The 27,663-nt window shown below is 36.6% G+C and overlaps 2 protein-coding genes across 3 annotated transcripts in view; one reads left to right on the forward strand and one right to left on the reverse strand.

Moving 5' to 3' along the window:
• Positions 1-448: 448 nt before the first annotated feature.
• On the forward strand, positions 449-7,392 carry nesd (SHC binding and spindle associated nessun dorma). The gene is made up of 5 exons (XM_081995111.1): positions 449-1,100; positions 3,144-3,301; positions 5,929-6,105; positions 6,388-7,057; positions 7,140-7,392. Exons 1-5 carry the CDS (start codon positions 616-618, stop codon positions 7,306-7,308), a joined length of 1,659 nt encoding a protein of 552 aa, XP_081851237.1. The 5' UTR covers positions 449-615; the 3' UTR covers positions 7,309-7,392.
• Positions 7,393-11,944: 4,552 nt separating this feature from the next.
• The window catches only part of uif (sushi, von Willebrand factor type A, EGF and pentraxin domain-containing protein uif), a 64,368-nt gene continuing 48,649 nt past the window's right edge, over positions 11,945-27,663 (reverse strand). The window contains exons 28-44 of one of the 2 annotated variants that reach the window (XM_081991351.1): positions 26,658-26,948; positions 26,320-26,604; positions 26,023-26,268; positions 25,802-25,967; positions 24,540-24,791; positions 24,276-24,487; positions 23,903-24,219; positions 23,618-23,843; positions 20,280-20,403; positions 19,129-19,290; positions 18,907-18,978; positions 18,570-18,760; positions 18,341-18,514; positions 17,741-18,204; positions 15,154-15,503; positions 14,763-15,091; positions 11,945-12,733 (exon numbers count right to left, since the gene is read on the reverse strand). In XM_081991351.1, the coding sequence (XP_081847477.1) occupies positions 12,699-12,733; positions 14,763-15,091; positions 15,154-15,503; positions 17,741-18,204; positions 18,341-18,514; positions 18,570-18,760; positions 18,907-18,978; positions 19,129-19,290; positions 20,280-20,403; positions 23,618-23,843; positions 23,903-24,219; positions 24,276-24,487; positions 24,540-24,791; positions 25,802-25,967; positions 26,023-26,268; positions 26,320-26,604; positions 26,658-26,948 (3,896 nt within the window). In that variant the 3' untranslated portion in view covers positions 11,945-12,698. The remainder of the gene's footprint in view (positions 12,734-14,762; positions 15,092-15,153; positions 15,504-17,740; positions 18,205-18,340; positions 18,515-18,569; positions 18,761-18,906; positions 18,979-19,128; positions 19,291-20,279; positions 20,404-23,617; positions 23,844-23,902; positions 24,220-24,275; positions 24,488-24,539; positions 24,792-25,801; positions 25,968-26,022; positions 26,269-26,319; positions 26,605-26,657; positions 26,949-27,663) is intronic. The other variant, XM_081991441.1, reaches the window with a different exon arrangement.

The following is a 27,663-nucleotide window of genomic DNA, read 5'->3' on the forward strand; positions in this document are numbered from 1 at the left end:
TTGTATATTGTAACGATTTTTGGGTTTAATGTTTTATCGAAAGAGACCTTCTATTTGACATCAAAACCATAACATAAACTTTGAATACTAATTTACATAAAAAAACGAATATTTTTAATAACATTGTGGTTTAAGCAGTTCCTTCCTTCCTTCCTGAATCCCCTATCCAACTAGGGGAGTTTAAGCAGTTCAATGAAAAATTTACCCATGAAATGAATATTGACAGTTCAACAAAAACTTGAGAAGTACATTTGAGTTAAAACAGCTGATTAAAGTTTGAATGTAACTTAATAATCACGACTTTTTGGAAGAAGCAGACAGAATACTAATTAATTCAATTTAGATTTAGATATCATGTGTCATCTATTTTGTAAGGATGTAAACGGTCATGTGATACAAGTTTTAGTTTAGTTGGTTGCCTATGTGAATTAAAGAATTGGCGTCGGGCAAGACGAATTAGATAGGTTATGTCAATCAATCGCCGTTGTTGAACTGTCACATATTTGAATTTTTGAAAGTGCACTAATCTACCATTCATTTAATTTTTTTCTGTACTAGATTTAGGATTTACCACAGAAAAATAACCTGTCCGTGATTCGTTAAAGTGTATCTATCATGAATGAAATAATTCTTTTTGATAAATCACTCCAGGACCGACTTTCCGAATACGAAAACCTGTTTTCAGGAGCCAGTAAAGTCCCTTACTCCACCCTGCCAAAAGAATTCTCCTTCTACTTGGAACTGACCATGGATAGGAGCGGTTGGCAAGCTATATGGAAAATACCGAGACTCAAATGTGAAGAATTCAAAATTTACTTTCCAACCATAGTCCTGGTGTATGTGATGAACGTTTCGTACAGTGACCTGACAGCTTTAGTGAGGATCCTGGCTGTACAGGACGATATTCACTTGCCTGAGAAGCATCACGTTGCTTTGGCCCATTTGTGGCCCACTAAACAACAAGACAGGAGCATTGCCTTGAATATAGAGGCTACAGCAAACACCCTTGATATTTATAGGTTTTTTAATTTAAACTTACTGATGCCATGGGATGAGGATGAGGATTCCCCTGATTGGGTTCAGGATCATTTGGTTAGCAGGTAAGCTGTACTCCTGTGTTTTTTGGTTTTAGTATGTTGTTCTACCTGTTCATGTGTTTAAATTAAGACTTCTATTGAATAAGTACTACCTACTAATTACATAGGAATGTGGTTTTATTTAAAAACTAAGCACTTTTTATTGTTCTAGCTAGACATATAAAACCTATGAACTACTTGTTAACAAAGATTCTAAAAATTATTTGAATTGCATAGTAATGTGATCCTACTTTCAGAAAATGTTTGCAACTTACCACAAGTATTTAAATTGTTTAATTTGTGTAGGAATGTGGTCTAGAAAGTAACTAAATTTCTTTTAAAGTTTCTAAATTACTGGTTACTGTCTAAATGTGCTTGTAAATTATGTGTAACTTGTTCTTGTTTTTTCATAAAAATGTTATTATGAAGAAACATGTTATAGAGAGGTTTGCAAGCTTTAAAGTTTGTTATTACCAGGAAGTTTGAAAAATTGGGAAACATCTGGCTAATATGTAATAAACCCCACTTTGAAGTGTATAAGCATGTTTTTTAATATATAAATCCTTCAAAGTTATTACTTTAGTTAGTGATTTTTTTTGAGTTTTTAATAAACTGTTCACAAAAAAGATCAATACAGCTAATTTTTTTTTAAATTTTTACAGCCTTTATCTCCTAAATGCCCCAGTAAAATTTAATAAACAAAAAAGGTTTTCAGGACATTCATTTTGCCTTAAAAGTGATTTTTTCACAAATATACAGAGTAAGGAAAATTGTGCTGCAAATTTCTTGAATTTCTACCCAATGCATATTGTAATAGTTGGGGATAACATATTTTCTTATGTCATTTTATGGGGTTGATATCTGGGAACCTTTTTTGGGAGTTTTTCAATTTTTGGTCTACAATACCCCTACAAAAATTTTTATGGGGTACATCTACAACTGAAATGCTTTTATTAATCAACAGTTTATGTTCCTAGTTTAATAAAATTTTAAATACAAATCTTTTTATTAAAATTATGCAGTACAGAGTAACATGCAAGAACCTGTAACCTCAGTAATTATTTTCTTATAACCCCATCACATTTTTTACATTTTGCACAACTTATTTATTTCTATCTCCCTAAAATTAGTTGAGATACAGAGTAATTTATAAAAAAATACATCAGTTTCAAAAACACCCCATAATTCCTTTTGTAGACCAAAAATTGAAAAACCCTCAAACATGTCACGAAATATCAACCAAATTCATTATATAACACAAAAAAGATGTTCTGAAACTATCAAATGCACTGGATTAAAAGATAAGAAATTTGCAGCACTTTTTTCTTTTCCCTGTATATCGGTGAAGAAAGCTTCTGATTTTTCAGTCAGTAAATGTTGCAAATGTGTATCATGTAACAGGGAACAGTTAATTTTGTAAAATGATGAATGATGCTGAAAATGATGGGTAGCTAAAAAATGCACCCTTTTTCTAAAAAAGCTTACCTATTACCATTTGTAAAGGAAAATTTGCCAACAACAGGCATTATAAATTATACAAATTTTATGTTTGATAAACTTATTTCAAAAAATAGAAAACAAAATAAATGAAATCATCTGTTCAAAATGATCTTCATTGGCTGGTGACTTATAAACTCCTTTTGAGCGTTATCAGTCACTTCTTGGGAATATTAATGACTGAATTTTCAAAATGTTAATCCAAACATTTGTAGGATGAGTGTGGTATAAGATGGATCGAACTTGCTTAGAATTACTTGTAGAATTCAAGTATGGAATAAAATACTCATTAAAAAAAAACAAAATAATTTAAATACTCAGTATTTGGGTCACCCTGTGTAAATCCAAAACTAAAAATAAAAACATAGGAGTTTGAGCAATTTTGCGAAAAATAAGTCTTTTTAATTTTATCCAATTACATTTTTCTTGTTGTGTTTTCTTTTGTGGGTTTTTACGGTTTCACGCAGGCCTGATCTTTACCTACCACTATACTAATGACAGTGACAGAGTACTTTTATTTGTTTTGTTTTGTTATACTTTCTGATAAACCCAAGTTTACTTTCATTTCAGATTGAAATTCTATTACGATTTGCGTAATGGCAACATACCGATTCACATGTGTGAACATATCAACGCCTTGATCAATGAAGCCAAGAGACTGAGCAACAGAAGAGAACAACTAAACAATACCTGTGACGAATTAGAGAGCGACGGTGACGAAAACAATGGTAAGATTATCGATCAAACTCCCCATTAAAATGAAAGTAAAAAAAGACACTACTTTTACCACAATAAGTTTAGTTTTGCCCTTGGTTGGTCTTGTCTCGTATATTTTGTAGTTTAGTACAATGGCGATTTAATTGAATATACAGAAAATCAAGAAAACGGGTAATGTAACAGTAAAAAAAATTGCCTTGTTGACTTGTAGTAAAAAAAAGAAAACGTAACAGCTTGAAATGTGACAAATGTCAAGTACTTTTTGTTATACTGTGTGTTACTTGTTTAATACAATTTCTGCTACATTTAACAAAAGTTACACTAAAAACTAAATATATCCTTTAAAAATTTAAGCTAATTCTTTTTAAAGTTTTTATAAATATTGAGAAAGTTTATAAAAAACTATAACTACCTACTTTACAAATATTGCGAACACAACTTTTAAGAGTGTAAAATAGAACTACAATTATTATTTTCCAATATAAATTTAAAAAAAAATGCCGTTGAAGAACTTAAAAAAAACTGATTTATATTCAAATTATTGCAGTTATTAAGTTACAAGTTTTATCGTTTGCAGGATTTGTAAGTTCACAGCATCTAATCTAAAAAATTCGCAAATATATCATTAAATTTACTTTTTTTCTCTCTCAGACACCATGACAAAGTCCTTCTCTCTCACGAACAACTGAACTTATTTTTTATTATGTGAGCATCATTTATTGTCATTTTGACAGCTGAAACATAGTATAAGGTCACGCATAAAACACGTTCTGACAATACAACGAAACCATGTAAAAGTCGTATTCAAAGCTCTCGAAGATTGATTTTGACAGTTGTTTACTGGAGTTGCAATTTTGGGTCCGGTGCAAACTGTTCGCGTGCTTATGTCGAAATGCGCCCAACAAAATGAAATAAACCCTTTGGCAACTTTAGAAAATCACGAGAGAAATGAGAACCGTCATATTTATTGCCCTCTGTAGAGGAGGGTGACTGTTTTACTGTAGCTGTTGTCACCTGATTGTTGTATACGTCGGAACTGTCAATGTGCACCACTTGACAACTCTAGAAAACAACAAAAAGTCGTATTCAGAGCTCTATGAAGCAGATTTTAACCGTTTTAAAGCAATTATTGTTTATTAAAATCAAAGTATGTGTGTTTTATAACATTATACTACCATCTATTGTCAGTTTGACTGTTTAACTAATAGCCATTTTGAAAGTTCCATAGACCTTCAAATGCTGTTGAGAACCTTCTAAAAAGTGCCAGAGGCCTCTACAAGTGTCTTAAACCTTCCCAGAGTTGTTTTAAATTGTTAGAGGTCTCTAGGACTGTTTTGAATGTGTCAAAGACCTCTAAATGCTGCTGAGAATTTTTTTAAAAGTTTCAGGTCCCTCCACAACTGTTTTAAACGTCTCCATAACTGTTTTAAATTTGCCAGAGGCCTTTAGGGCCATTTTGAAAGTTCCATAGACCTCTAAATGCTGTTGAAAACCTTCTAAAAGTGCCAGAGGCCTCTACAAGTGTTTTAAACCTTCCCAGAGTTGTTTTAAATTGTCAGAGGTCTCTAGGACTGTTGTGAATGTGTCAAAGACCTCTAAATGATGCTGAGAATTTTTTAAAAAGTTTCAGATCCTTCTACAACTGTTTTAAACATCCCCATAACTGTTTTAAATTTGCCAGAGGCCTTTAGGGCCATTTTGAAAGTTCCATAGACCTCTAAATGCTGTTGAAAACCTTCTAAAAAGTATCAGAGGCCTCTACAAGTGTCTTAAACCTTCCCAGAGTTGTTTTAAATTATCAGAGGACTCTAGGACGGTTTTGAACGTGTCAAAGACCTCTAAATGCTACTGAGGACTTTTTGAAAAGTTTCAGAGCGCTCTACAACTGTTTTAAACTTCCCCAGAATTGTTTTATATTTGCCAGAGGCCTCTTGAAGCTCTTGAAAAGTTTCATAGACCTCTAAATGCTATTGGGAACCTTCTTAAAAGTGCCAGAGGCCTCTACAAGTGCCTTGCCGACATATTTAAAGGCATCCTAGGCTATACTTTCATTTGCCTGTGTCATTTTGCACATGACCTCTCACAGTCAAAGAATAAGTTACACCGGTGCAACTTGCCATAAGCCTTCCAAGATTTGTTTAAAATTGCCAGCAATCAATATCACATTTAATCACCGACATACGTTTTTTGCTGGTGAATATGACGCAACAGTTAGAATTCACTGAACAGATTATACCTGGGCTACACGATGACGTAATTGTCAGTCATACTGGTCCCAACCATACCCATTCACAGCCAACCATACCCATTCACAGCCAACCATACACTTTTACACAAACATCCGATTTTTTGGTGTAAATACAAAACTGATTTCCTTAACATTATATAGGTAACAATATTGAAATCAGCTCAAAATGCTAAAAATTTAAGATGCTATCAATACATTTGTTATACGCCATTAACTATGTATTGATAGCATCTTGATTGTATTTGAAAACTAGTGACTGACTGTCTGTGTGTATACGATTTGTCTATTCACAGTGACTCGTGTTTGACTAGCTATAACTTTCTCACTGTTGTAATCTTTGCCTCGTTAGGAATTATGGACGTTACAATATTGTCGCAATTTTAATTTCAGAGCATATGAAATCGTTAATAGAGATCAACATGCGCCTCAACCAAATCCAGAATGAAGTTAGTATATTAGAAAACACATTATTCAGGAAAGTTATCTTGGATCGTCGAGACTCGAATGACGGTCAAATGTCCGATTCGGACGATGACGATCGTCGTGTTTGGATCGTTACGAAACCAGGTAACACACCTGTATAGTTTACTCACCCTGTATTTATAACCGATTTTAAAAGATTAATTTACTAACTCCGGTTTTTTGTGATTTACAAGACTAGTTAAGCGGAATATTACTTTCTATCACTTTACACACTGTGTATTCTGATGTAACTGCTTATACAAAACAAATTTTTACTTCTCACTTCAAGTTACCATCGCATCCGAATTAGTGTTTTCCGTAGCGTTACCGTAAATCTCACAAATCCTTTCATACCTTTATATGACTGTGATTTTTTGTGTATTTTAGCCAATGCAATCAATTACATTGAAATGTTTAAACTGGCAGCCGAAACCAATCCTAACGACCGCATTTCGGTATCGTCAAATATAATGGGAAAACTAAAAACCGCAAACCCCGACGAAATGATCTTACTCAGTCCTGAAGCGCACAAAATTAAGGACGGGGGCGTTGTAGTCGACAGTTGCGTCATTAAAGGGGTTAACCAGAATGAACCAGCTTATATCGTGTCTTTCACTGAAAATATAATGTTTGATTGCGTGGGAAATTCGGTAATGTTGGAAAATCTCACTTTGGACTGCCAAAAGGCTCAGTGTGGTTTGTTGGTGCGGAAAGGGCACTTGATCATGAAGAATTGCACTTTAAACGGGGATCTCGCATCTACAATTCGAGACGGAATTTTGGTTTTAAAAGACGCTGCACTCACTTTGGAAAAGTGCACTTTCTCTGGGTTTTCGACTGCCATTGTGGGAAATTCCGGATCTTCGATTTCTATCCGCGGTTGTACAATTAGCGAAGCGATGCGCGGAATTTTGATTTACAGCAACTGTCAATTGAATATAAAATCGAGTTGTATTGAGAGCTGCAAAGATTACGGAATTGTGGTGGAAACTGAGGAAGAACTACCATTCAATGAGTCGCCCGAACCCAGTTCAAGACCATTTGATGATCTGAAAACGTAAGTAATTACTACTCTTACTAGCAAACGATACTGTTCTGTAAATTAACAATGATTCGTAACAATATGATTCTTTTCGCAGATTCTCGTATATATCAGTCGATAATTTGCGAGGCGGTAATAACGTTAAAGGCGATTTTAACGTAAAAACGTGCAATATAAAACCCCGGAACAACCTTTTCGATAACCCGGAATTCGATCCCACTTTCATTGAGGAGGATGGTTCCGATCAGGATATGACCATTACCTAGTCTATTTTAAATATGATTATTATTAATGTCAATTACTTAAATGAGATTGTTTCTTGCTTGAATAAATTGGATATTTTGTTAAAACCATATTTCTGTTACGCTTTCCTATGTACCTTTTATATTAAGACAGATAGTTAACTTTTTAGTTTACCAGGAAAATTTGACCAGTAAATTACTGGTAATTACAAGTACTGTGTTTTTGGCAGTTCAAGCTTTGACATCGCTTTTCTGTCTAACTGTACCAAGTCTTGTACTGGTTTTCAGGTTATTTCATAGGAAATTTAATGAGGATTCCAAAAATGTGCTTACAACTGACATTTTCTCACTCTAAGTGGGTTTTATAGTCGATTTTGTCCCTGACTGTTCTTTCAAACTGTGTTTCTGGTACTTCTAACATTGACACCGCTTTTCTCCCTGACTGTACCAAATCTTGTAGTGTTTTTCAGGTTATAGAATAGAAAATTTAATGAGGATTCCAAAAATGTGCTCAAAACAGACATTTTCTCACTCCAAGTGGGTTTTGTAGTCGATTTTGTCTCTGACTGTCCTTTCAAACTGTGTTTCTGGTACTTTTAACATTGACCGCTTTTCTTCCTTTTTAACATTGGCCGCTTTTCTTCCTGACTCTACCAAATCTTGTAGTGTTTTTCAGGTTATAGAAGAAAATTTAATGAGGATTCCAAAAGTGTGCTCAAAACAGACATTTTCTCACTCCAAGTGAGTTTTGTAGTCGATTTTGTCTCTGACTATCCTTTCAAACTGTGTTTCTGGTACTCCTAACATTGACACCGCTTTTCTCCCTGACTGTACCAAATCTTGTAGTGTTTTTCAGGTTATAGAATAGAAAATTTAATGAGGATTCCAAAAATGTGCTCAAAACAGACATTTTCTCACTCCAAGTGGGTTTTGTAGTCGATTTTGTCTCTGACTGTCCTTTCAAACTGTGTTTCTGGTACTTTTAACATTGACCGCTTTTCTTCCTTTTTAACATTGGCCGCTTTTCTTCCTGACTCTACCAAATCTTGTAGTGTTTTTCAGGTTATAGAAGAAAATTTAATGAGGATTCCAAAAGTGTGCTCAAAACAGACATTTTCTCACTCCAAGTGAGTTTTGTAGTCGATTTTGTCTCTGACTATCCTTTCAAACTGTGTTTCTGGTACTCCTAACATTGACACCGCTTTTCTCCCTGACTGTACCAAATCTTGTAGTGTTTTTCAGGTTATAGAATAGAAAATTTAATGAGGATTCCAAAAATGTGCTCAAAACAGACATTTTCTCACTCCAAGTGGGTTTTGTAGTCGATTTTGTCTCTGACTGTCCTTTCAAACTGTGTTTCTGGTACTTTTAACATTGACCGCTTTTCTTCCTTTTTAACATTGGCCGCTTTTCTTCCTGACTCTACCAAATCTTGTAGTGTTTTTCCGGTTATAGAAGAAAATTTAATGAGGATTCCAAAAGTGTGCTCAAAACAGACATTTTCTCACTCCAAGTGAGTTTTGTAGTCGATTTTGTCTCTGACTATCCTTTCAAACTGTGTTTCTGGTACTCCTAATATTTACACCGCTTTTCTCCCTGACTGTACCAAATCTTGTAGTGTTTTTCAGGTTATAGAATAGAAAATTTAATGAGCATTCCAAAAATGTGCTCAAAACAGACATTTTCTCACTTCAAGTGGGTTTTGTAGTCGATTTTGTCTCTGACTGTCCTTTCAAACTGTGTTTCTGGTACTTCTAACATTGACACCGCTTTTGTCCCTGACTGTGTACCAAATCTTGTAGTGTTTTTCAGGTTATAGAGTAGAAAATATAATGAGGATTCCAAAAATGTGCTCAAAACGGACATTTTCTCACTCCAAGTGGGTTTTGTAGTCGATTTTGTCTCTGACTGTCCTTTCAAACTGTGTTTCTGGTACATCTAACATTGACACCGCATTTCTCCCTGACTGTACCAAATCTTGTAGTGTTTTTCAGGTTATAGAATAGAAAATTTAATGAGGATTCCAAAAATGTGCTCAAAACAGACATTTTCTCACTCCAAGTGGGTTTTGTAGTCGGTTTTGTCTCTGACTGTCCTTTCAAACTGTGTTTCTGGTACTCCTAACATTGACACCGCTTTTCTCCCTGACTGTACCAAATCTTGTAGTGTTTTTCAGGTTATAGAATAGAAAATTTAATGAGCATACCAAAAATGTGCTTAAAACAGTTATTTCCTAACTTCAAGTGGGTTTTGTAGTCGATTTTGTCTCTGACTGTCCTTTCAAACTGTGTTTCTGGTACTCCTAACATTGACATCGCTTTTCTCCCTGACTGTACCAAATCTTGTAGTGTTTTTCAGGTTATAGAATCGAAAATTTAATGAGGATTCCAAAAATGTGCTCAAAACAGACATTTTCTCACTCTAAGTGAGTTTTGTAGTCGATTTTGTCTCTGACTGTCCTTTCAAACTGTGTTTCTGGTACTCCTAATATTTACACCGCTTTTCTCCCTGACTGTACCAAATCTTGTAGTGTTTTTCAGGTTATAGAATAGAAAATTTAATGAGGATTCCAAAAATGTGCTCAAAACAGACATTTTCTCACTTCAAGTGGGTTTTGTAGTCGATTTTGTCTCTGACTGTCCTTTCAAACTGTGTTTCTGGTACTTCTAACATTGACACCGCTTTTGTCCCTGACTGTACCAAATCTTGTAGTGTTTTTCAGGTTATAGAATAGAAAATTTAATGAGGATTCCAAAAATGTGCTCAAAACAGACATTTTCTCACTCCAAGTGGGTTTTGTAGTCGATTTTGTTTCTGACTGTCCTTTCAAACTGTTTTTCTGGTACTCCTAACATTGACACCGCTTTTCTCCCTGACTGTACCAAATCTTGTAGTGTTTTTCAGGTTATAGAATAGAAAATTTAATGAGGATTCCAAAAATGTGCTCAAAACAGACATTTTCTCGCTCCAAGTGGGTTTTGTAGTCGATTTTGTCTCTGACTGTCCTTTCAAACTGTGTTTCTGGTACTTTTAACATTGACCGCTTTTCTTCCTTTTTAACATTGGCCGCTTTTCTTCCTGACTCTACCAAATCTTGTAGTGTTTTTCCGGTTATAGAAGAAAATTTAATGAGGATTCCAAAAGTGTGCTCAAAACAGACATTTTCTCACTCCAAGTGAGTTTTGTAGTCGATTTTGTCTCTGACTATCCTTTCAAACTGTGTTTCTGGTACTCCTAATATTTACACCGCTTTTCTCCCTGACTGTACCAAATCTTGTAGTGTTTTTCAGGTTATAGAATAGAAAATTTAATGAGCATTCCAAAAATGTGCTCAAAACAGACATTTTCTCACTTCAAGTGGGTTTTGTAGTCGATTTTGTCTCTGACTGTCCTTTCAAACTGTGTTTCTGGTACTTCTAACATTGACACCGCTTTTGTCCCTGACTGTGTACCAAATCTTGTAGTGTTTTTCAGGTTATAGAGTAGAAAATATAATGAGGATTCCAAAAATGTGCTCAAAACGGACATTTTCTCACTCCAAGTGGGTTTTGTAGTCGATTTTGTCTCTGACTGTCCTTTCAAACTGTGTTTCTGGTACATCTAACATTGACACCGCATTTCTCCCTGACTGTACCAAATCTTGTAGTGTTTTTCAGGTTATAGAATAGAAAATTTAATGAGGATTCCAAAAATGTGCTCAAAACAGACATTTTCTCACTCCAAGTGGGTTTTGTAGTCGATTTTGTCTCTGACTGTCCTTTCAAACTGTGTTTCTGTTACTCCTAACATTGACATCGCTTTTCTCCCTGACTGTACCAAATCTTGTAGTGTTTTTCAGGTTATAGAATAGAAAATTTAATGAGGATTCCAAAAATGTGCTCAAAACAGACATTTTCTCACTCCAAGTGGGTTTTGTAGTCGATTTTGTTTCTGACTGTCCTTTCAAACTGTTTTTCTGGTACTCCTAACATTGACACCGCTTTTCTCCCTGACTGTACCAAATCTTGTAGTGTTTTTCAGGTTATAGAATAGAAAATTTAATGAGGATTCCAAAAATGTGCTCAAAACAGACATTTTCTCACTCCAAGTGGGTTTTGTAGTCGATTTTGTCTCTGACTGTCCTTTCAAACTGTGTTTCTGGTACTTTTAACATTGACACCGCTTTTCTCCCTGACTCTACCACATCTTGTAGTGTTTTTCAGGTTATAGAATAGAAAATTTAATGAGGATTCCAAAATTGTGCTTAAAACAGTTATTTCCTAACTTCAAGTGGGTTTGACAAGCAAATTTGTATCCTACTCTCAAACTGTGCTGAAAAGTTGCAAAAATCAGGGTTTAGAAGTTTTCTTGCAGTATTCGGTACAAACCGTGTTTCTAAGATTTATGACAGTGGTCACGTGACTGCCTAGCTAAAATATTTTCTAAAAACCAGGTGATATCTGTCACTAATGTCAAAATTTGCAAGAATTACACTTTAACACGTGTTTCTGAGTTTTATGACAGTTATTTTGACTTACTTACTGGTAAATAACCGGCCACGGTAAATTTATTAATAATTACTTTTGAGTCAATAACTAAATTCGATTTTTGGCGGTTAACTAACAATTTGGTTGGCTTTCAAAAGTAAAAATAACTCACTCTGGAACAGTAAAACAAACGATTTTCTAAATAGTTTTATTTTTCTTTATAAATGTGTATTTTTTATTTATAAAATGAATCGTTCAGTCACTCTCAAGCGCACGCTCTCCCAATCAATTAATAAGATACACAATTAAAATATAACTATCATAACTTCACATATAAAAAACACAATTTGTAAAAAAGTTTTTTTTTTGATAAAATGTATGTATAAGTTACTATAAAGTCTAAAAATGTTGAAGATGAATTCGCTTAACAAGTACAAATCAGGTTAGTGGCTGTATAATAATAACGACGAGATAATAACAAAATTATTAAACATACTTTATACAGTGCGTTAGTTGACAATAATTGCCCGCTGTTGTTCCTAACAAAAAAAAAATTAAATGAAAAACAAAGAGAAGAAATTGCAGATATATCTTTTATATATGTATAAAAAAAGAGAGGTAATTCATGTACAAAATACAACAATATTCGATGTGGAATTTCTTCTCTGTTTTCAGTCCCAGGGGTCCAGCACTAGATTAACCTTTCCAGTGCTGAACCCGATCTTAACTATAATGATTTAAAGTTGGTAATAAAGCTTTTACTGTCGTTGCACGTACATTTACACTATATACGATCAAAATACTCCCATACGAATTGGGAGGTTTCAAGATGATATAAATTAACTGGTTTTGGTACTACCTAACCTATATATAGTGTGTGTCTGAGACTATTTCTACCGGATCGTTGTGCTTCGATTGAGCATTTCTTCTATATGACCAGAATACAGTTTATTGGCCGACTTCGCTGTCGCTGTCGCTTTTTTCTGAAACGGAACAAACATACTCAGTTATAGATTTGTCTATAGTGTTTTGCAAAGTGAAGATGTAAGATGTTCCATTCTAAAAGAAAACAAGTAAAAAATCTCGGTAACCATTGCAGATACGAAATAATAATTTACGCACAAATGGTTAGAAATGAATCACACATTTTTTGAATCCATTCTAGGCACTACTAAAGGCAGATATTTTTTGTGACATATTAAACGTCACTTTCAACGCTGTCCTATCCGTCTTCCTGGTGAAACTTTCACGCAGTATATCTCGGGAACTGTACGCTTTTTTACGACCTTGTAGACCATGACAAACTAAAACCGTTTTTCTAGTTTTATTTCGTTTAGTAGGACGGAATTTGACAGTCATTACATTTATGACATTTCAAAATATTTGTAAACAGCTACATGTCACAACTGTCAAAACCAGCCAAACAATTCAACTGTTAAAACACTCATGAATCTATAAAAAGCAATTTACTTGCAGTTTTTTTAGTTTTACAGCTTTATGGGACATGTTTGGACAATCGGCAAGTTCACGACGTGTAAAGCATACAGCCAGACCCATAAGAAACCCATAAAATGCAATGCAGTTGATTTCCAATATTTCAAGAACGTTTTTCTAGTTTTACACCATCATGGGGCATGTTTGGACAGTTGACACGTTCATGACAGTTCAAAATACGTGTCAAACAAACCAACTGTCAAAATAAAAGTCATGAACTTATAAAATGCAGTTCAGTTGATTTTTACTTTCTTTTTCTAGTTTTACAGTCGTCACGTTTGTCCAAATAACATTTATAAACCTATAAAATGCAATTTACTTGATTTTTACTCTATTCCAATAATTTAAGTACGTTTTTGTAGTTTTTTTTATTGTTGCAGTTTTACAGCTTTATGGGAGATATTTGGCCAGTTGACGGGTTCACAACAGTTCAAAACACGTATAGCAAACAGCTAAACGTCACAATTGTCAAAATAACACATATGAACCTATAAAAGACAATTCAATTGATTTTTACTTGTCTATAGCTTTTCAAATAATTTTTTTTAGCATAATGGGACGGATTTTAACAATGTTCGATGACGTTCGTTTCAAACAGTTCAAAATACATGTAAAGGAAACAGCCAAACAACTGGCAAAATAGGACCCATGAATCTATAAAATGCAATTCAATTGATTTTTACTTATTTACAACCTTTCAAGAACATTTTTATAATTTTATAGCTTGATGGGACGATGTTGATCACGTTCGTGACAGTTCGCAATACGTGTAAAGCAATTAGCCAAACATTACAACTGTTAAAATGACACTCATGAATTTATAAAGTACAATTTAGTTGATTTTTTACTCATTCCCAATCTTGTAAGTACGTTTTTGAACTTTTACAGCTTTATGGGACATATATGGACAGTTGACACCTTCACGACAGTTCAGAATACGTATAAAATAAACAGCTAAACGTGACAACTATCAAAATGCAACATGAACCTATAAAATGCAATTCAGTTGATTTTTACTTATTTACAGCCTTTCAAGTACATTTTTCTAGTTTTATAGCTTAATGGGACGCGGTTTGACAGTCGTCACGTTCGTAACAGTTCAGCATACGTGTACAGCAAATAGCCAAACGTCACCACTGCCAAAATGACACTCTTAACTGTAAGATGCGATTTTTGTTGTTGTTGAGTTGATTTTTACTTATTTCCAAAGTTTAAAGTGCTTTTTTTGCAGTTTTACAGCTTTATGGGACATATTTGGACAGTTGACATGTTCACAAAAACAACCAAAAAAGACCGTGGACAGACTTTCTTCTTCTCTTCTCTCTAGTTCTCTTCTTCTGATCATTAAAAAACGTATGTTCAACATAATATTTCCCGAATTGACTCCTGTTCGTTGGTTTTCTTCCTTGAAACCGACCAGATTTAAAAAGAAATCGTATTTGCAATGGTTGAACTTTTTTCTTGTAAAATGAAACATTGTACATAATGCAATAGACTTACAAGGCAATTACTGCTCACCTTTCTTGCCAGGGTAGGCATGCCTTTTCAGTCGATCGTACAGGTCGTCCTTGGTACCGTACAAACTAGCATTACTCCTGGCTAGACTGTTCATCTTGCCTCCATTCACGCCATTGTGTAAGCCTTCTTTCATGTAGGTTTCATTGTAAAAGTTTGGCATTTCCCATCCATCTTCCTCATCGTCGTAGTAGTGCGCATACGTGGAATGGTGGGAAGGCGCTATTGATTCTGCGTACGGAGTCGGTGCACCGTAGTAGAAGTTTACTTGAGAACCGTTAGCGTCCGTGGCGGGAGTAAGTAGTTTCTTTGGTTCTTTACGGCGATTAGCCCTAAAGTACGATTAAAAAAAAAATTGTATTTCAAGTCGCGCAAAACAATTTAACCAACCAACCTAGCACAAATCATCCATATCAACAAGACGATAAAGATGATAAGGATTACGGAGGCAGCAATTCCTCCTGCAATGTAAGCGAACTCGGATTTTTCGCTGCAGTGTTTGCCGGTGAAACTGCCTATGCACCGACATGAGGGTGCGCCAGTCACGTCCTTGACGCAGACGCCCTCGTTTTCACAGTATCCATCGCACACGTCCGTGCATTCTTTGCCGGTACCGTTGAAGCCAGGTTTACACTCACACTTAAAGTCGCTCGTTTCCGGAATCAGCAGACAGTAGGCGTTTTGGTCACAGTGCATCTCTTGACCGTTCATCTCGCATGGGTTTGTGCACTCTTTCTTAGATTTCTGCAAAAATTTAATATTTTAGTTTGGTTACACTAACAAATACTCAAAGATGTGCTTTTGTGACATAAAAAAAGTACATATAACGGAATAATTCTACCAAATTATATTTGGATTTTTGGATTTTTTAGATTACTGATTTAATAGGGAGAAAAAAAAAACACTTTACATCCTCCGGAAGAACAACTTGACAGATCTAATGACCAATGAGGAGACTACATTACAATGTCTCATCATATCTTCATAAGATCCGAGTTATAGTTAAGCAAGCACAAATTTGCGATGAGTGTCTATACATAGTATTGGTCCAGTTAGTAACGTTTTTGAGCCATTTTCTGTCGATACCACACTTTCCATCTTTCCTTCCATTATTAATTGAAGGAATGTTAAATACACAAAACTTTTTTTAGCTTTACTATATAAGAGTCCCTGAATAAACACTTTATCCCAGGAAGCGAAAAAAAGCGACTCACAGTGGGCCATGGGAAATTCTAAGTGGTAATAACGACTTTTGCTATATTGAGCTCCTTCTATATATGGACATCTTCTGAGAGACAAAAACACACCATTTACAATTATATAGAAATTTGTTGATTTCTGATTAAATGTATCATAGTTTTTTTACGTAATAATATTGCCAGAACGCTACACTAATATAGCCTAACAAATACATAAGATTTCAAATGCTCTTGGAACAATCTATTTAGCTTCCAAATGCTTTTCAACTAGCCTAGAAGCTCTCAAAAGACTTTAGAACAGCCTAAAAGCTTCCGTATGATTCTAGAGAAGTTTAAAAGCTTCTAACAATTTCTAGAATCGTCAAAGACTTCCAATTGCCTCTAAAGCACTCAAAAACCTTCAACAGGCTCTTTAAACTGTCCGAAAACTTTCCAAATGCTCCTAAAGCAGTCTAAAAGATTTCAAAAGCTTCCAAAACACTATAGAAACTCCAAGAAGCTTTTAAAATAGTGTCTGGAAGCTTCTTAAACACTATAGAAGTTTCGAAATAATCTTCAACTAGTCTAGATAGAAGCTTTCAAAAGATTTCAGAACAGTCCAAAAGCTTTCATATGATTCTAAGGCTGTTTAAAAGTATCCAATAATTTCCAGAACCGTTAAAGACTTCCAATTGCCTCTAAAGCACTCCAGAACCTTCAATATGTCCTTTAAACAGTCCGAAAACCTTCAAAATGCTCCTGAAGTATTCTAAAAAAAAATCAGAAACTCCAAAACAGTGTCTAGAAGCTTCCAAATGATCTTCAACTAGTCTAGAAGCTTTGAAAAGATTTCAGAACAGTCCAAAAGCTTCCATATGATTCTTCCAAAACAGTGTCTATCAGGAACATTTGGAAGCTTCTAGTCTAAAATGTTCCAAATGCTCTTCAACTAGAAGCTTTCAAAACAGTCTAAATTTTCCAAATTTCTCTAAAGCAATCCAGAACTTTCAATATGTCCTTTAAACAGTCCGAAAACCTTCCAAATGCTCCTGAAGTTTTCTAAAAAAAAATCAGAAACTCCAAAACAGTGTCTAGAAGCTTCCAAATGATCTTCAGCTAGTCTAGCAGAAGCTTTGAAAAGATTTCAGAACAGTCCAAAAGCTTCCATATGATTCTTTCAAAACAGTGTCTATGCTGCTTCAGGAACATTTGGAAGCTTCCAGTCTAAAATGTTCCAAATGCTCTTCAACTAGTCTAGAAGCTTCTGAAACAGCTTATAAGCTTTCAAAAAATTTTAGAACAGTCTGACAGCTTGTTACTAAAAACTGTTGTCTCTACAACAACAAATCTTAAGTATAAATGAGCCTTATGAACAGACTGTTAACAAAAACAAAATTTGAAGAACAATAATCAGTAATGTTAATAATTATAATTAATATTACTGGCCAATTTCCACGCCAGAAAGGAAATTCCAACATTATATCCAGTTAGATTTCCACAATAGCCCACTGTGCGTCAGCTATCTTCAACCATTGTGAGAACAATAAATTTATAATGAAAAATCCCCATGCATGCACCTGAAGTACCTTAACGTGAAGTGTGCAACATACTTAAATCTACCATCTGAGCAAAAGTTTTCACTCATCAAGTGTGTTGTTCAGAAACCTTTACCATCTTCTGTTAGTGTATACTTACTCAACATCTTAGAATACACTTCAAGACACAACAACCGAGTTAAAATGATTCATACCTTTAGTCAAACACAACATTGACATTTCTAGGTGTATAAACGTTAAAACTTACCGAAGCTACATTCTTGGTGCTAGTATTGGGCGGGCACGGGATACACGAAGTCTGCTGAGTCTCGGGTTGATAGAAACCGCGCTTGCATGGCACACAACTGTTCAGCGTGCCGTTGAGGTATGTTCCTGCAGTGCAAACGGGCAGGGAACATTCTTCTATTGTGATGGCACCCGTTTTGGGAGTGGTGCGTCCCACTGGACATGACACGCAAGCGGCTTGCACTCCTTGCGACCTGTACGTTCCTCTGGGACACGGTTCGCATCTTCCGTCTTGCGCCAATTGCTGACCGTTGCCGCACTCGTCCCGGCATTCTTTCACGGACACCGCTTCGTTGGTTCTGGTCGTTTTACCCAAACCGCAAATCTTGCAGCCGAAAGCGCCCTCTAGCGGTTGGTAGAAACCGTGACCGCAAGAACGGCACAAACCAGCGTCGTGGTCGTAGAATTTACCGGCCGGACAACGCTCTGTTGAGGTAAACGCTTTTTTGTTATTTTACTCATTATTGCAGTGGATTTAAGTAGATTTTTCTTTGGAAGTTTGTTTTACTCCATCATTCATTCGTGTCACAGTTAACTTTGAGAATAATCTAAGAACATGTACCTTTACAATCTGCAGCGCTCCTAGCACCAGTTCCTACAGTAACACCCGGACGTCCTGCAATCATCGGACACTCGATGCACTGTGATTGTCCTGCTTCGCTCTGGTAGGAACCTTGTGGACATGGCAGACAAGACTTGGTATCCTTATTGTAGAAAGTACCCACAGCGCAAGGTACTGCAATATTACCCAGTAGTTTCAAGTCATTTGTCTGGTATTGTTTATTACTTACCGCAGTCGGGTGCGACTACAACTTGACCGGGCGGACATGCGTAGTCAGATTCCAATTTCAATGAAGACGGGTCCGGTACGGTGTTTGGTAAAATGTCCCTGACGTCGAATTGGTCTTCTTCTAGGATCAGTTTCTCCAACAAGTCTTTAACGCTTGCGCGTTCGTTTGTGTTGGTGTTGACCACAGGATCGCTATATTAATTTAGTTTGCACAGTTAGTACGAGTCATAATAAAGAGACAATTCACAAACAAATAAGAGTGAACTGTCTTTGAAAACGAAGAAGCAAGCAACTAGATAAAACAAGCGGTGCATGCAACAAAAAGACTAAGTGCTTACTTCAAAGCCGGGAAGGCGACTTCGATGTTGTAGGTGTCGCTCGCGGGCGATTGCCGTCCTTGTCTGTCTTGTCTACAAAGAAAGAAAGGACATGCTATTCTAGCTACGCGCAACTAAAACACTACTCTAGGTCTAAATCACAACAATATTTAAGTATGATATGGATGTTAGTCTAAGAACAAACTAGAAAACACACTACAATTTCTGAAATCGATAACTTACTTGTCTACTGGAACACTGGTGTCCACTACGTAAGTGCTTTCATCTTCTTCGTCAGTCGTTTGTCGCACTTGTCTGCTACTTCTGTGGTCACACTTTACGTCAATGTTCAAGTCTTTACATTCTCTAGTGCCCTCCACTGAGAAAGAACAGAAGTTCCAGTCCCTGCAAGCGGAAAAATTCAAATTAGTAACAATTAACAGTTAAATGACAATAATTAAATGACGTTCAGTTGGTCAACGTATCTCCAGGTGGACAACTTTTTATGTTGGCAACAGTGTAAGGTCCTTCCAAAGGATTTAATCTGATACAATCGATTGACCATGTACGTTTGTACTACGATTGATTTGATTATTCATTGCCTTCATTACACTTCTGCTTCTTGATGTTTTAGCTGGTGAATAATTGCAATTTATCATTCGCTCACGAGATTAACATGGACTGGATTTCTTCACGAAGTTTGCATACTTAGCTTCTGTGCTACCAGGTTAAACCTGTAGAGGTGTTGCAAGTTTGCATTTATGCCAAAATAATATTTTTCAGGAGCAAATTACTCTGCAGGAGCTCGACGATCTGTACTAGTACATCATTTTTTAATTTAGAACAAGCATTTGTTGGCTTTATTTCATCATTTTCACCAGAACCAGCGTTTTAACATTGTCAACCATACAATTTAATGGTTTTTATATTTTCAACTCTTGGCTTTTTAGATCTTTCAAAGTAGCACAGTCCTTGATAAGCGCATTCCGAGATTTAGTTTTCTTTAAAATCTTTTGTCAATGAGCGGTAATTCTTATCTATTGTTGACATGATTGCTACGCTGTTACCAGAAATTTTTAGCTTTTTATAGGAAATCTTGGTGTGTAATCTATTGCAGTGCTTTGTCCATGCTTAAGTGTGTTTCAGAACTATCTGTGACAGTTTAAGAGCTTTTCCTCTTATTTGACAGGTTTGTGCTTTAGTTCCTGTTCACCATGTCATTTTGTGTTGGGTAAACCGCTGTTAGAAGCTTATTTCCTAACTTTCATTTTTACTTTACGTTCTAGTGCGGAATTTACCTTTGAAACATTTTGTTCCTCGTATGTTTTTGACTTTTTCAAAGTTACATGACAATTTATAAAGACTCTGAATGTGAAAACATATTCTGTACGCACCTGTTGAGAGTGTTAACTGCGTTCCTCACTCGTTGCCTCAAAACTCCTTGACCAGCTTCATTGCACAGCACTGAACTAGGGAAGAGCATGTTGATCCTAAACACTCGTTGAGCAGCTTTGGCCGCTGTAAAGAACAAGTTAAAGTTATATTGGAACATACCTACAAATATCGCAAAAAATTGGGGCAAAAATATACTTTTGCAGTGAATTTATTTTCCTTAGCAAATTTTAATATGTCAGACAATGTCCTAACGGTGAGATACTTTGAAACTTTTAAATTACAGTTTGAAAAGCATTGAAAGAGAATTCACCAGGCTGTAATTTGGTCAAAGCTGGAACACTGTAACTGTCAAAACGAAAAAACTTATTTTAGAGCAGTGTTGTATTGACCCTCAAATTGTGCCGTTTTAGGTATCAATTAAATTTGAGTAATACAGAGTGGTCAAAAAACGATTTAACAGGCTATAATTTGGTTAAAAAATTGAACCGGAAAACTGTCGAAATAACGAAGAAACGAGTTGTCAAAATGGACGGCCAGATTGATTAGTTATATTAGAATTAGAGCAGTTTTGTATTTACCGTTAAATTATGCCGTTTTAGATATCAATTAAACTTGAGTAATACAGTGTGGTCAAAAGAGGATTTAATAGGCTGTAATTTGGTCATAACTGGAGCACTGTAACTGTCAAAATAACGAAGAAATGACCTGTCAAAATGGACGGCCAGATTGATTAGTTATTTTAGAGCAGTTTTGTATTTACCGTCAAACTGTGCCGTTTTAGGTATCAATTGGACTTGAGTAATACAGAGTGGGCGAAAGATGATTTAACCGGCTGTAATTTGGTCATAACTGGAGCTCTGTAACTGTCAAAATAACGAAGAAACGAGCTGTCAAAATGGGCGGCCAGGGTGCGTATTCTTGAAACGAAGGAAGAGAGTTATCAAGAGAAAGACCTATAGAATGTGACAGAAGCCCGTTATTGTCAGCTTCTTCTGTCACATTCTATCAACATTTCTCTTGAGATTTCCGTTCCCTGCTTTCAAGAATTAGGCCCCAGATTGATTAGTTATTTTAGAGCAGTTTTATATTTACCGTCAAACTGTGCCGTTTTAGGTATCAATTAGACTTGAGTAATACAGTGTGGTCAAAAGAGGATTTAATAGGCTGTAATTTGGTCATAACTGGAGCACTGTAACTGTCAAAATATCGAAGAAACGAGCTGTCAAAATGGACGGCCAGATTGATTAGTTATTTTAGAGCAGTTTTGTATTTACCGTTAAATTATGCCGTTTTAGATATCAATTAAACTTGAGTAATACGGTGTGGTCAAAAGAGGATTTAATAGGATGTAATTTGGTCATAACTGGAGCACTGTAACTGTCAAAATAACGAAGAAACGAGCTGTCAAAATGGGCGGCCAGATTGATTAGTTATTTTAGAGCAATTTTGTATTTACCGTCAAACTGGGCCGTTTTAGGTATCAATTAGACTTGAGTAATACAGGGTGGTCAAAAGAAGATTTAACAGGCTGTAATTTGGTTAAAACTGGAACCGGAAAACTGTTAAAATAACGAAGAAACGAGCTTTCAAAATGGACGGCCAGATTGATTAGTTATTTTAGAGCAGTTTTGTATTTACCGTCAAACTGTGCCGTTTTAGGTATCAATTAGACTTGAGTAATACAGTGTGGTCAAAAGAGGATTTAACCGGCTGTAATTTGGTCAAAACTGGAGCTCTGTAACTGTCAAAATAACGAAGAAACGAGCTGTCAAAATGGGCGGCCAGATTGATTAGTTATTTTAGAGCAGTTTTGTATTTACCGTCAAATTGTGCCGTTTTAGGTATCAATTAGACTTGAGTAATACAGAGTGGTCGAAAGATGATTTAACCGGCTGTAATTTGGTCAAAACTGGAGCTCTGTAACTGTCAAAATAACGAAGAAACGAGCTGTCAAAATGGGCGGCCAGATTGATTAGTTATTTTAGAGCAGTTTTGTATTTACCGTCAAATTGTGCCGTTTTAGGTATCAATTAGACTTGAGTAATACAGAGTGGTCGAAAGATGATTTAACCGGCTGTAATTTGGTCAAAACTGGAGCTCTGTAACTGTCAAAATAACGAAGAAACGAGCTGTCAAAATGGGCGGCCAGATTGATTAGTTATTTTAGAGCAGTTTTGTATTTACCGTCAAACTGTGCCGTTTTAGGTATCAATTAGACTTGAGTAATACAGTGTGGTCAAAAGAGGATTTAATAGGCTGTAATTTGGTCATAACTGGAGCACTGTAACTGTCAAAATAACGAAGAAACGAGCTGTCAAAATGGACGGCCAGATTGATTAGTTATTTTAGAGCAGTTTTGTATTTACCGTCAAACTGTGCCGTTTTAGGTATCAATTAGACTTGAGTAATACAGTGTGGTCAAAAGAGGATTTAATAGGCTGTAATTTGGTCATAACTGGAGCACTGTAACTGTCAAAATAACGAAGAAACGACCTGTCAAAATGGACGGCCAGATTGATTAGTTATTTTAGAGCATTTTTGTATTTACCGTCAAACTGTGCCGTGTTAGGTATCAATTAGACTTGAGTAATACAGGGTGGTCAAAAGAAGATTTAACAGGCTGTAATTTGGTTAAAACTGGAGCACTGTAACTGTCAAAATAACGAAGAAACGACCTGTCAAAATGGACGGCCAGATTGATTAGTTATTTTAGAGCAGTTTTGTATTTACCGTCAAATTGTGCCGTTTTAGGTATTAATTGAACTTGAGTAATACAAGGTGGTCGAAAGATAATTCAACCGGCTGTAATTTGGTCAAAACTGAAACCGTAAAACTGTGAAAATAACGGATTAACTAGTAATTTTACTGCAGTGTTATACCGTCAAATTGTGATTTTTAGGTAAAAATTTGACTTGAATGATATAAAGTGGTCAAAAGAGGATTTATCAGGCTGTAATTTGGTCGAAACGGAATCCTTCTAGCTGTTAAAATTACTTAGTTATAAGCTGTCAAAGGGAACCAAGTCCAGATACATTAATATGAAGAACAGGACCGTACCAAGCCCAAATTATTTGGGTTGTAACCCACCTGGTAAACACTTTGAGCATGTGTGAGTAGTTGGACAAAGAAACTCACTGAAAACCAGTTTTTTTTACAGTACTTGATAGATTTTTAGTCAGATTCGTTCTTATCAGAAGGCAATTCGGTGATAAAGTCCAAAGAGACTGTTGGAAGAACCGAGTAATTGAAGAACCAGTTGCAGGGATTAACTATCGAAGTAAAGAAGTGTAAACACTAATACTTTGTATAACAAGTAAGTAAATAGAAAAAAACTTACGCGAACAAGCCGGATACACCAAAGGTAAGTTAGCATCTGTGTTTGGCCTCCAGAAACCTTCAGCGCCGCAAGTGTAAAATTTGGAAATCTCCTGAGAGAATTTCAGACCAGAGTTACAACCGATTTCGCACACCTTAAACTGTCCGCCAGCGCCCCAATCTTTGCACGTTTGGTAACCTCCGATCGGATCGGGGAGTTCCGGGCAAAACTCTGACAGAACCGACACCTGCAAAAATTCCATATTTTACATGGTAAATTTAAAGAGAAAAATCGAAGTTGTTGAACCTTGAATGTGCAGGTTGCGGTGTTGCCCGCTGCATCACTAGCCACATAGGCGATTTGATATATGCCCCACAACAGAGTTTGTCCAGGTCTGTGTCCGCTCTTTTCTTGTACACCAACCACGCCTACATTGTCACTAAAATGCGGCTCATCCCAAGCTACTAGAGCTGATCCGTTCTTGGTGATGAACCATAAATCTCCCGGGCAATACTCCACTTTAGGCGGGATCTTGTCAACTTCCAGGTCTTGACATTTTGGTCCTGCATAACCAGGAGGACAGTTACGTTGCCCGCAGTGTGATGGAACTACTCTCTCCACACCTAGAACAGAACCACTTAAGTAGTTTGTAACGGGACAAATGTGGTCTGAACCAAACCTCCAATAGTGTCTTCATAACCAGCCCAAGTGAGCACAAGACCTCGATATAAAACTGGCTCAGTACGACAATCGCGCACTTGCTTCTGAATCTCAGTAGTGACATCCAGAGCTTTGTTCCAGATTTGGACTTTGGTTAAGTGGCCTTGGAAACCTGACTCCGTGTAGGCTTTAGGATTTCCTGATTGTGGTCTACCCAATGTAGCCCAAGCGCTACAACACCAAACGTTAAATAACAACGCTTTCAATCACATATGACACTTACTATTGGGGAAGCTTTCGTCCACCTCCGTAACCATCAACTTTGCTGGCAATCAATCCTTCGGTGATCAATTTGAGTTCACCACCATTTTCTCCGTCCCAAACTATGGCAATGTGATGCCATTGGGCGTCGTTTACGGTCGTGTAGTCGCGGTAGCTCAAATACACGTCTTGCAAGTCTGGGAAAATGGATACTTGGACGCCATTGGAATGAGCTTGGATGATGGGACGTCTGTTGGACGGTACGTGTTTGGCGCTGCAGCAAAAAATTACGTTGAGAGCTCAGTTAAGTCCGTCTCAGGGCTAGTGGCAGTGACGTAATAGTTATCATTCCTTTTCTATTAGATGTGAACTGGGCAAGATATAAATTTGACGTCATTAACGTATGTTGTTTACGAATTTTTAAATTTGTGAATGTTCGCGGTGGCGCAGGGCCACCTTCAGAAATAACTCCACGTCCGTAGGTTAACAATGTACATTTATTACATTATACAATACAATTATTTTCGTTTTGTGTAATTTTGACAGCAGAATCATGTTTCAAAGTTCAAAATGTACCGTACTAGTTTTAATTGAAGAATACCAAAATTACGGCGGTTATCTAGTAACCACGCAGACAGTCTCAGAAAAACTAATTTTTAGGTAAATCTTGGATTTGTTCGGAAAATTTTTGAATTTTTAAAATTGTCTGATTGCCTAGATAGCTTTAGGTAAATGGTAGAAATGTGACGTTGAGGGTAATTTTTTAAGGGTACCACGCCCTAGAAACTGTCAGAATTGTCATAATTTTAAAGTCATCTCCAAAACAGTGCCAGTTAGAGCAAAATAGACGTAAGTACTGGGACTCCGTGTAATGTAGGTAGACTAGAATTCTATTTGTCTACCATATTCTTGTTATTGGGCCTTTTGTGCTCAAACCGGTAAAGCCACAACATCTCGTGAATTTGGGATCAAAAATCCCAAATTTAAGTGCAAATTTCAGGCACTTTTCCAAGAAATCGTCCATAACGCGCTTATTTGAAATATTTTGTACAGACACACCATATGGCCAAAGAAAGCTAGCCAATGGGGCTATCACGTGACGTTGAGTGGGCAGTTGACTCTAGTTTTTCTTGAATATTTCAGGAGCGCCTTAAGTTAGAAGTTTCATCTCGTTGGAAGTCTAGTTCAACAAAAACGAAGCTTTTTCAATATAACAGAGTTAATGTCGTCACTGCCACTTCTCCTGGAACAAACAGTACTTAAGTTTTTTGATTAAATATGTACCTGACACTGTATAATGTGAAGAAAATTCCATTTTCGTCTTTCTGAGTAAACTGCACCCACATTGCTATGGTCAGACTGGATGAGGTAGTGGTGTAGAATGGTACTACTTGAGAAGCTGAACTACGACTAGCGTCGCTGAAGTAGAGGTCATAATCGACAGAGATAGCTGCAAAACCATACCTATTTGCACCACTATCTTGCTGTTTCAATCAAAAACTTACTCTTCCTGCAGTCTTCTCCAGTCAAGTTGAATGGACACTGGCAATAAAACTTGCCAGTAAGATCAATACATGTAGCACTTGGTGGGCAGGAGTTTTCTTTACAGTCGACAATGTCTTCTTCGCAGTATTTTCCTGTGAAACCTGGAGGGCAGATGCATTGGAATCCAAACATATTATTGGTGCAGGTAGCGCCATTCTGGCAAGCCTCTGATTGGCATGCGTCGTATTCGTATTGGCACCCGATTCCTGCAATCACCATCATTATTTGCTCTCTAACTTAATTTACTGTTAACCTACCAGTGAATCCATCGCTGCAAGAGCAGTTAAGTCCAGAACCAAAGTCCTTGCATTTACCGCCGTGCATGCAAGGATTTCCTATGCATCGTTCGGGTGCTGTTTCGCATTGTTTTCCGTCCGTTCCTGAAGGACACACGCAGAAGTAGTCTTGGAAGAGATTGATGCACTTGGCATCATTTTGGCATGGAGTGGTTTGGCAGCTTCCAATATCAGTCTGACAGTTCTTGCCTGTCCAGCCGGGTGGACAAACGCACTTGTAGTCTCCCACCTCATCTCTACACGAACCTAAACTCATGTTCTTGTTGTAGTTGTTTTACAAAGGTGTCCCGCAAACTTACCTCCGTTTAGGCAAGGTTCGCTACGGCAATCATTCACATTCTCTTCACAAGTGGTACCCGAGTACCCGTCGCGACATTTGCAGTAGAATTTGTTGTCCAGGTCGACGCATTTTTCGGTACCGAGCGGGTTGCAAGGATCGGTGAGGCACTCGTCGATTTCTGCTTCGCATTGTAAACCAACGAATCCGGGACGACACTTACAGTTAAAACTGTCCACCAGGTCGGTGCAGGTGGCGCCGTTTTGGCATGGTTTGGACGAGCAAAAGTCAATTGTATGTTGACACCGTTTACCTACATGGTAACATATTTATGTAATTGTCTTTTTGTATGAATACCAGAAGGAGGGAATAACTCATAGTTGCCTCAACCTTTTTCACCCTGTATATCTCGCAAACGATGCACATTTTGTATGGCATAAAGACTAATATTTTTGAAGTCACGTGACTCTTTTTCAGGTACAAATGTTCACGTGACTTATTTAAGATTAAAAATCGTATTAATAATGTATTAGAGTTATCTTTAAAATTTAGCACCCGCGGCGGTAAATGAGTTAAATCCGGCACTGGGAAGTACTGACAAGTTTTACCCTGTATATTGTTACGGTTTGGGCCTACTATGTTCGATACTTCTGAACGAGCGCTCGCTTCGGGATGAAACCGATGCGCCGCAATATTTGGCCGGGCGCGTGTTAAAGTAGGCCACAGTTAAGAAGCGCCACACCTGGAAGAATCTTTGATATTCGAGGCAAATCGCGAAGCGTTTCGCGGTCATTCTAGAACGTGGTTTGCGAATATAAAAAAAGCGGTGTCGACGACGGCGTGTAGTGTAGTAGTGAATTTGGGAACGCGGTAAAGTTTAAATAGTGGAATAATTGTGGAATTGTAGTAGTGTTTTTAGTAGCTGAATTAATTATTGTACGGAGTATTTTGAAGTGAAAATAAATGTATTAATTGTTGAGTTAAATTGACTTTGTGTAAACCCACGGGAAAATCGTAACAATATCTTG

The sequence above is a fragment of the Ips typographus genome, linkage group LG1 (genome assembly GCF_016097725.1).
Source record: "Ips typographus isolate SLU linkage group LG1, UJ_Ityp_2.0, whole genome shotgun sequence".
Lineage (NCBI taxonomy): Eukaryota > Metazoa > Arthropoda > Insecta > Coleoptera > Curculionidae > Ips > Ips typographus.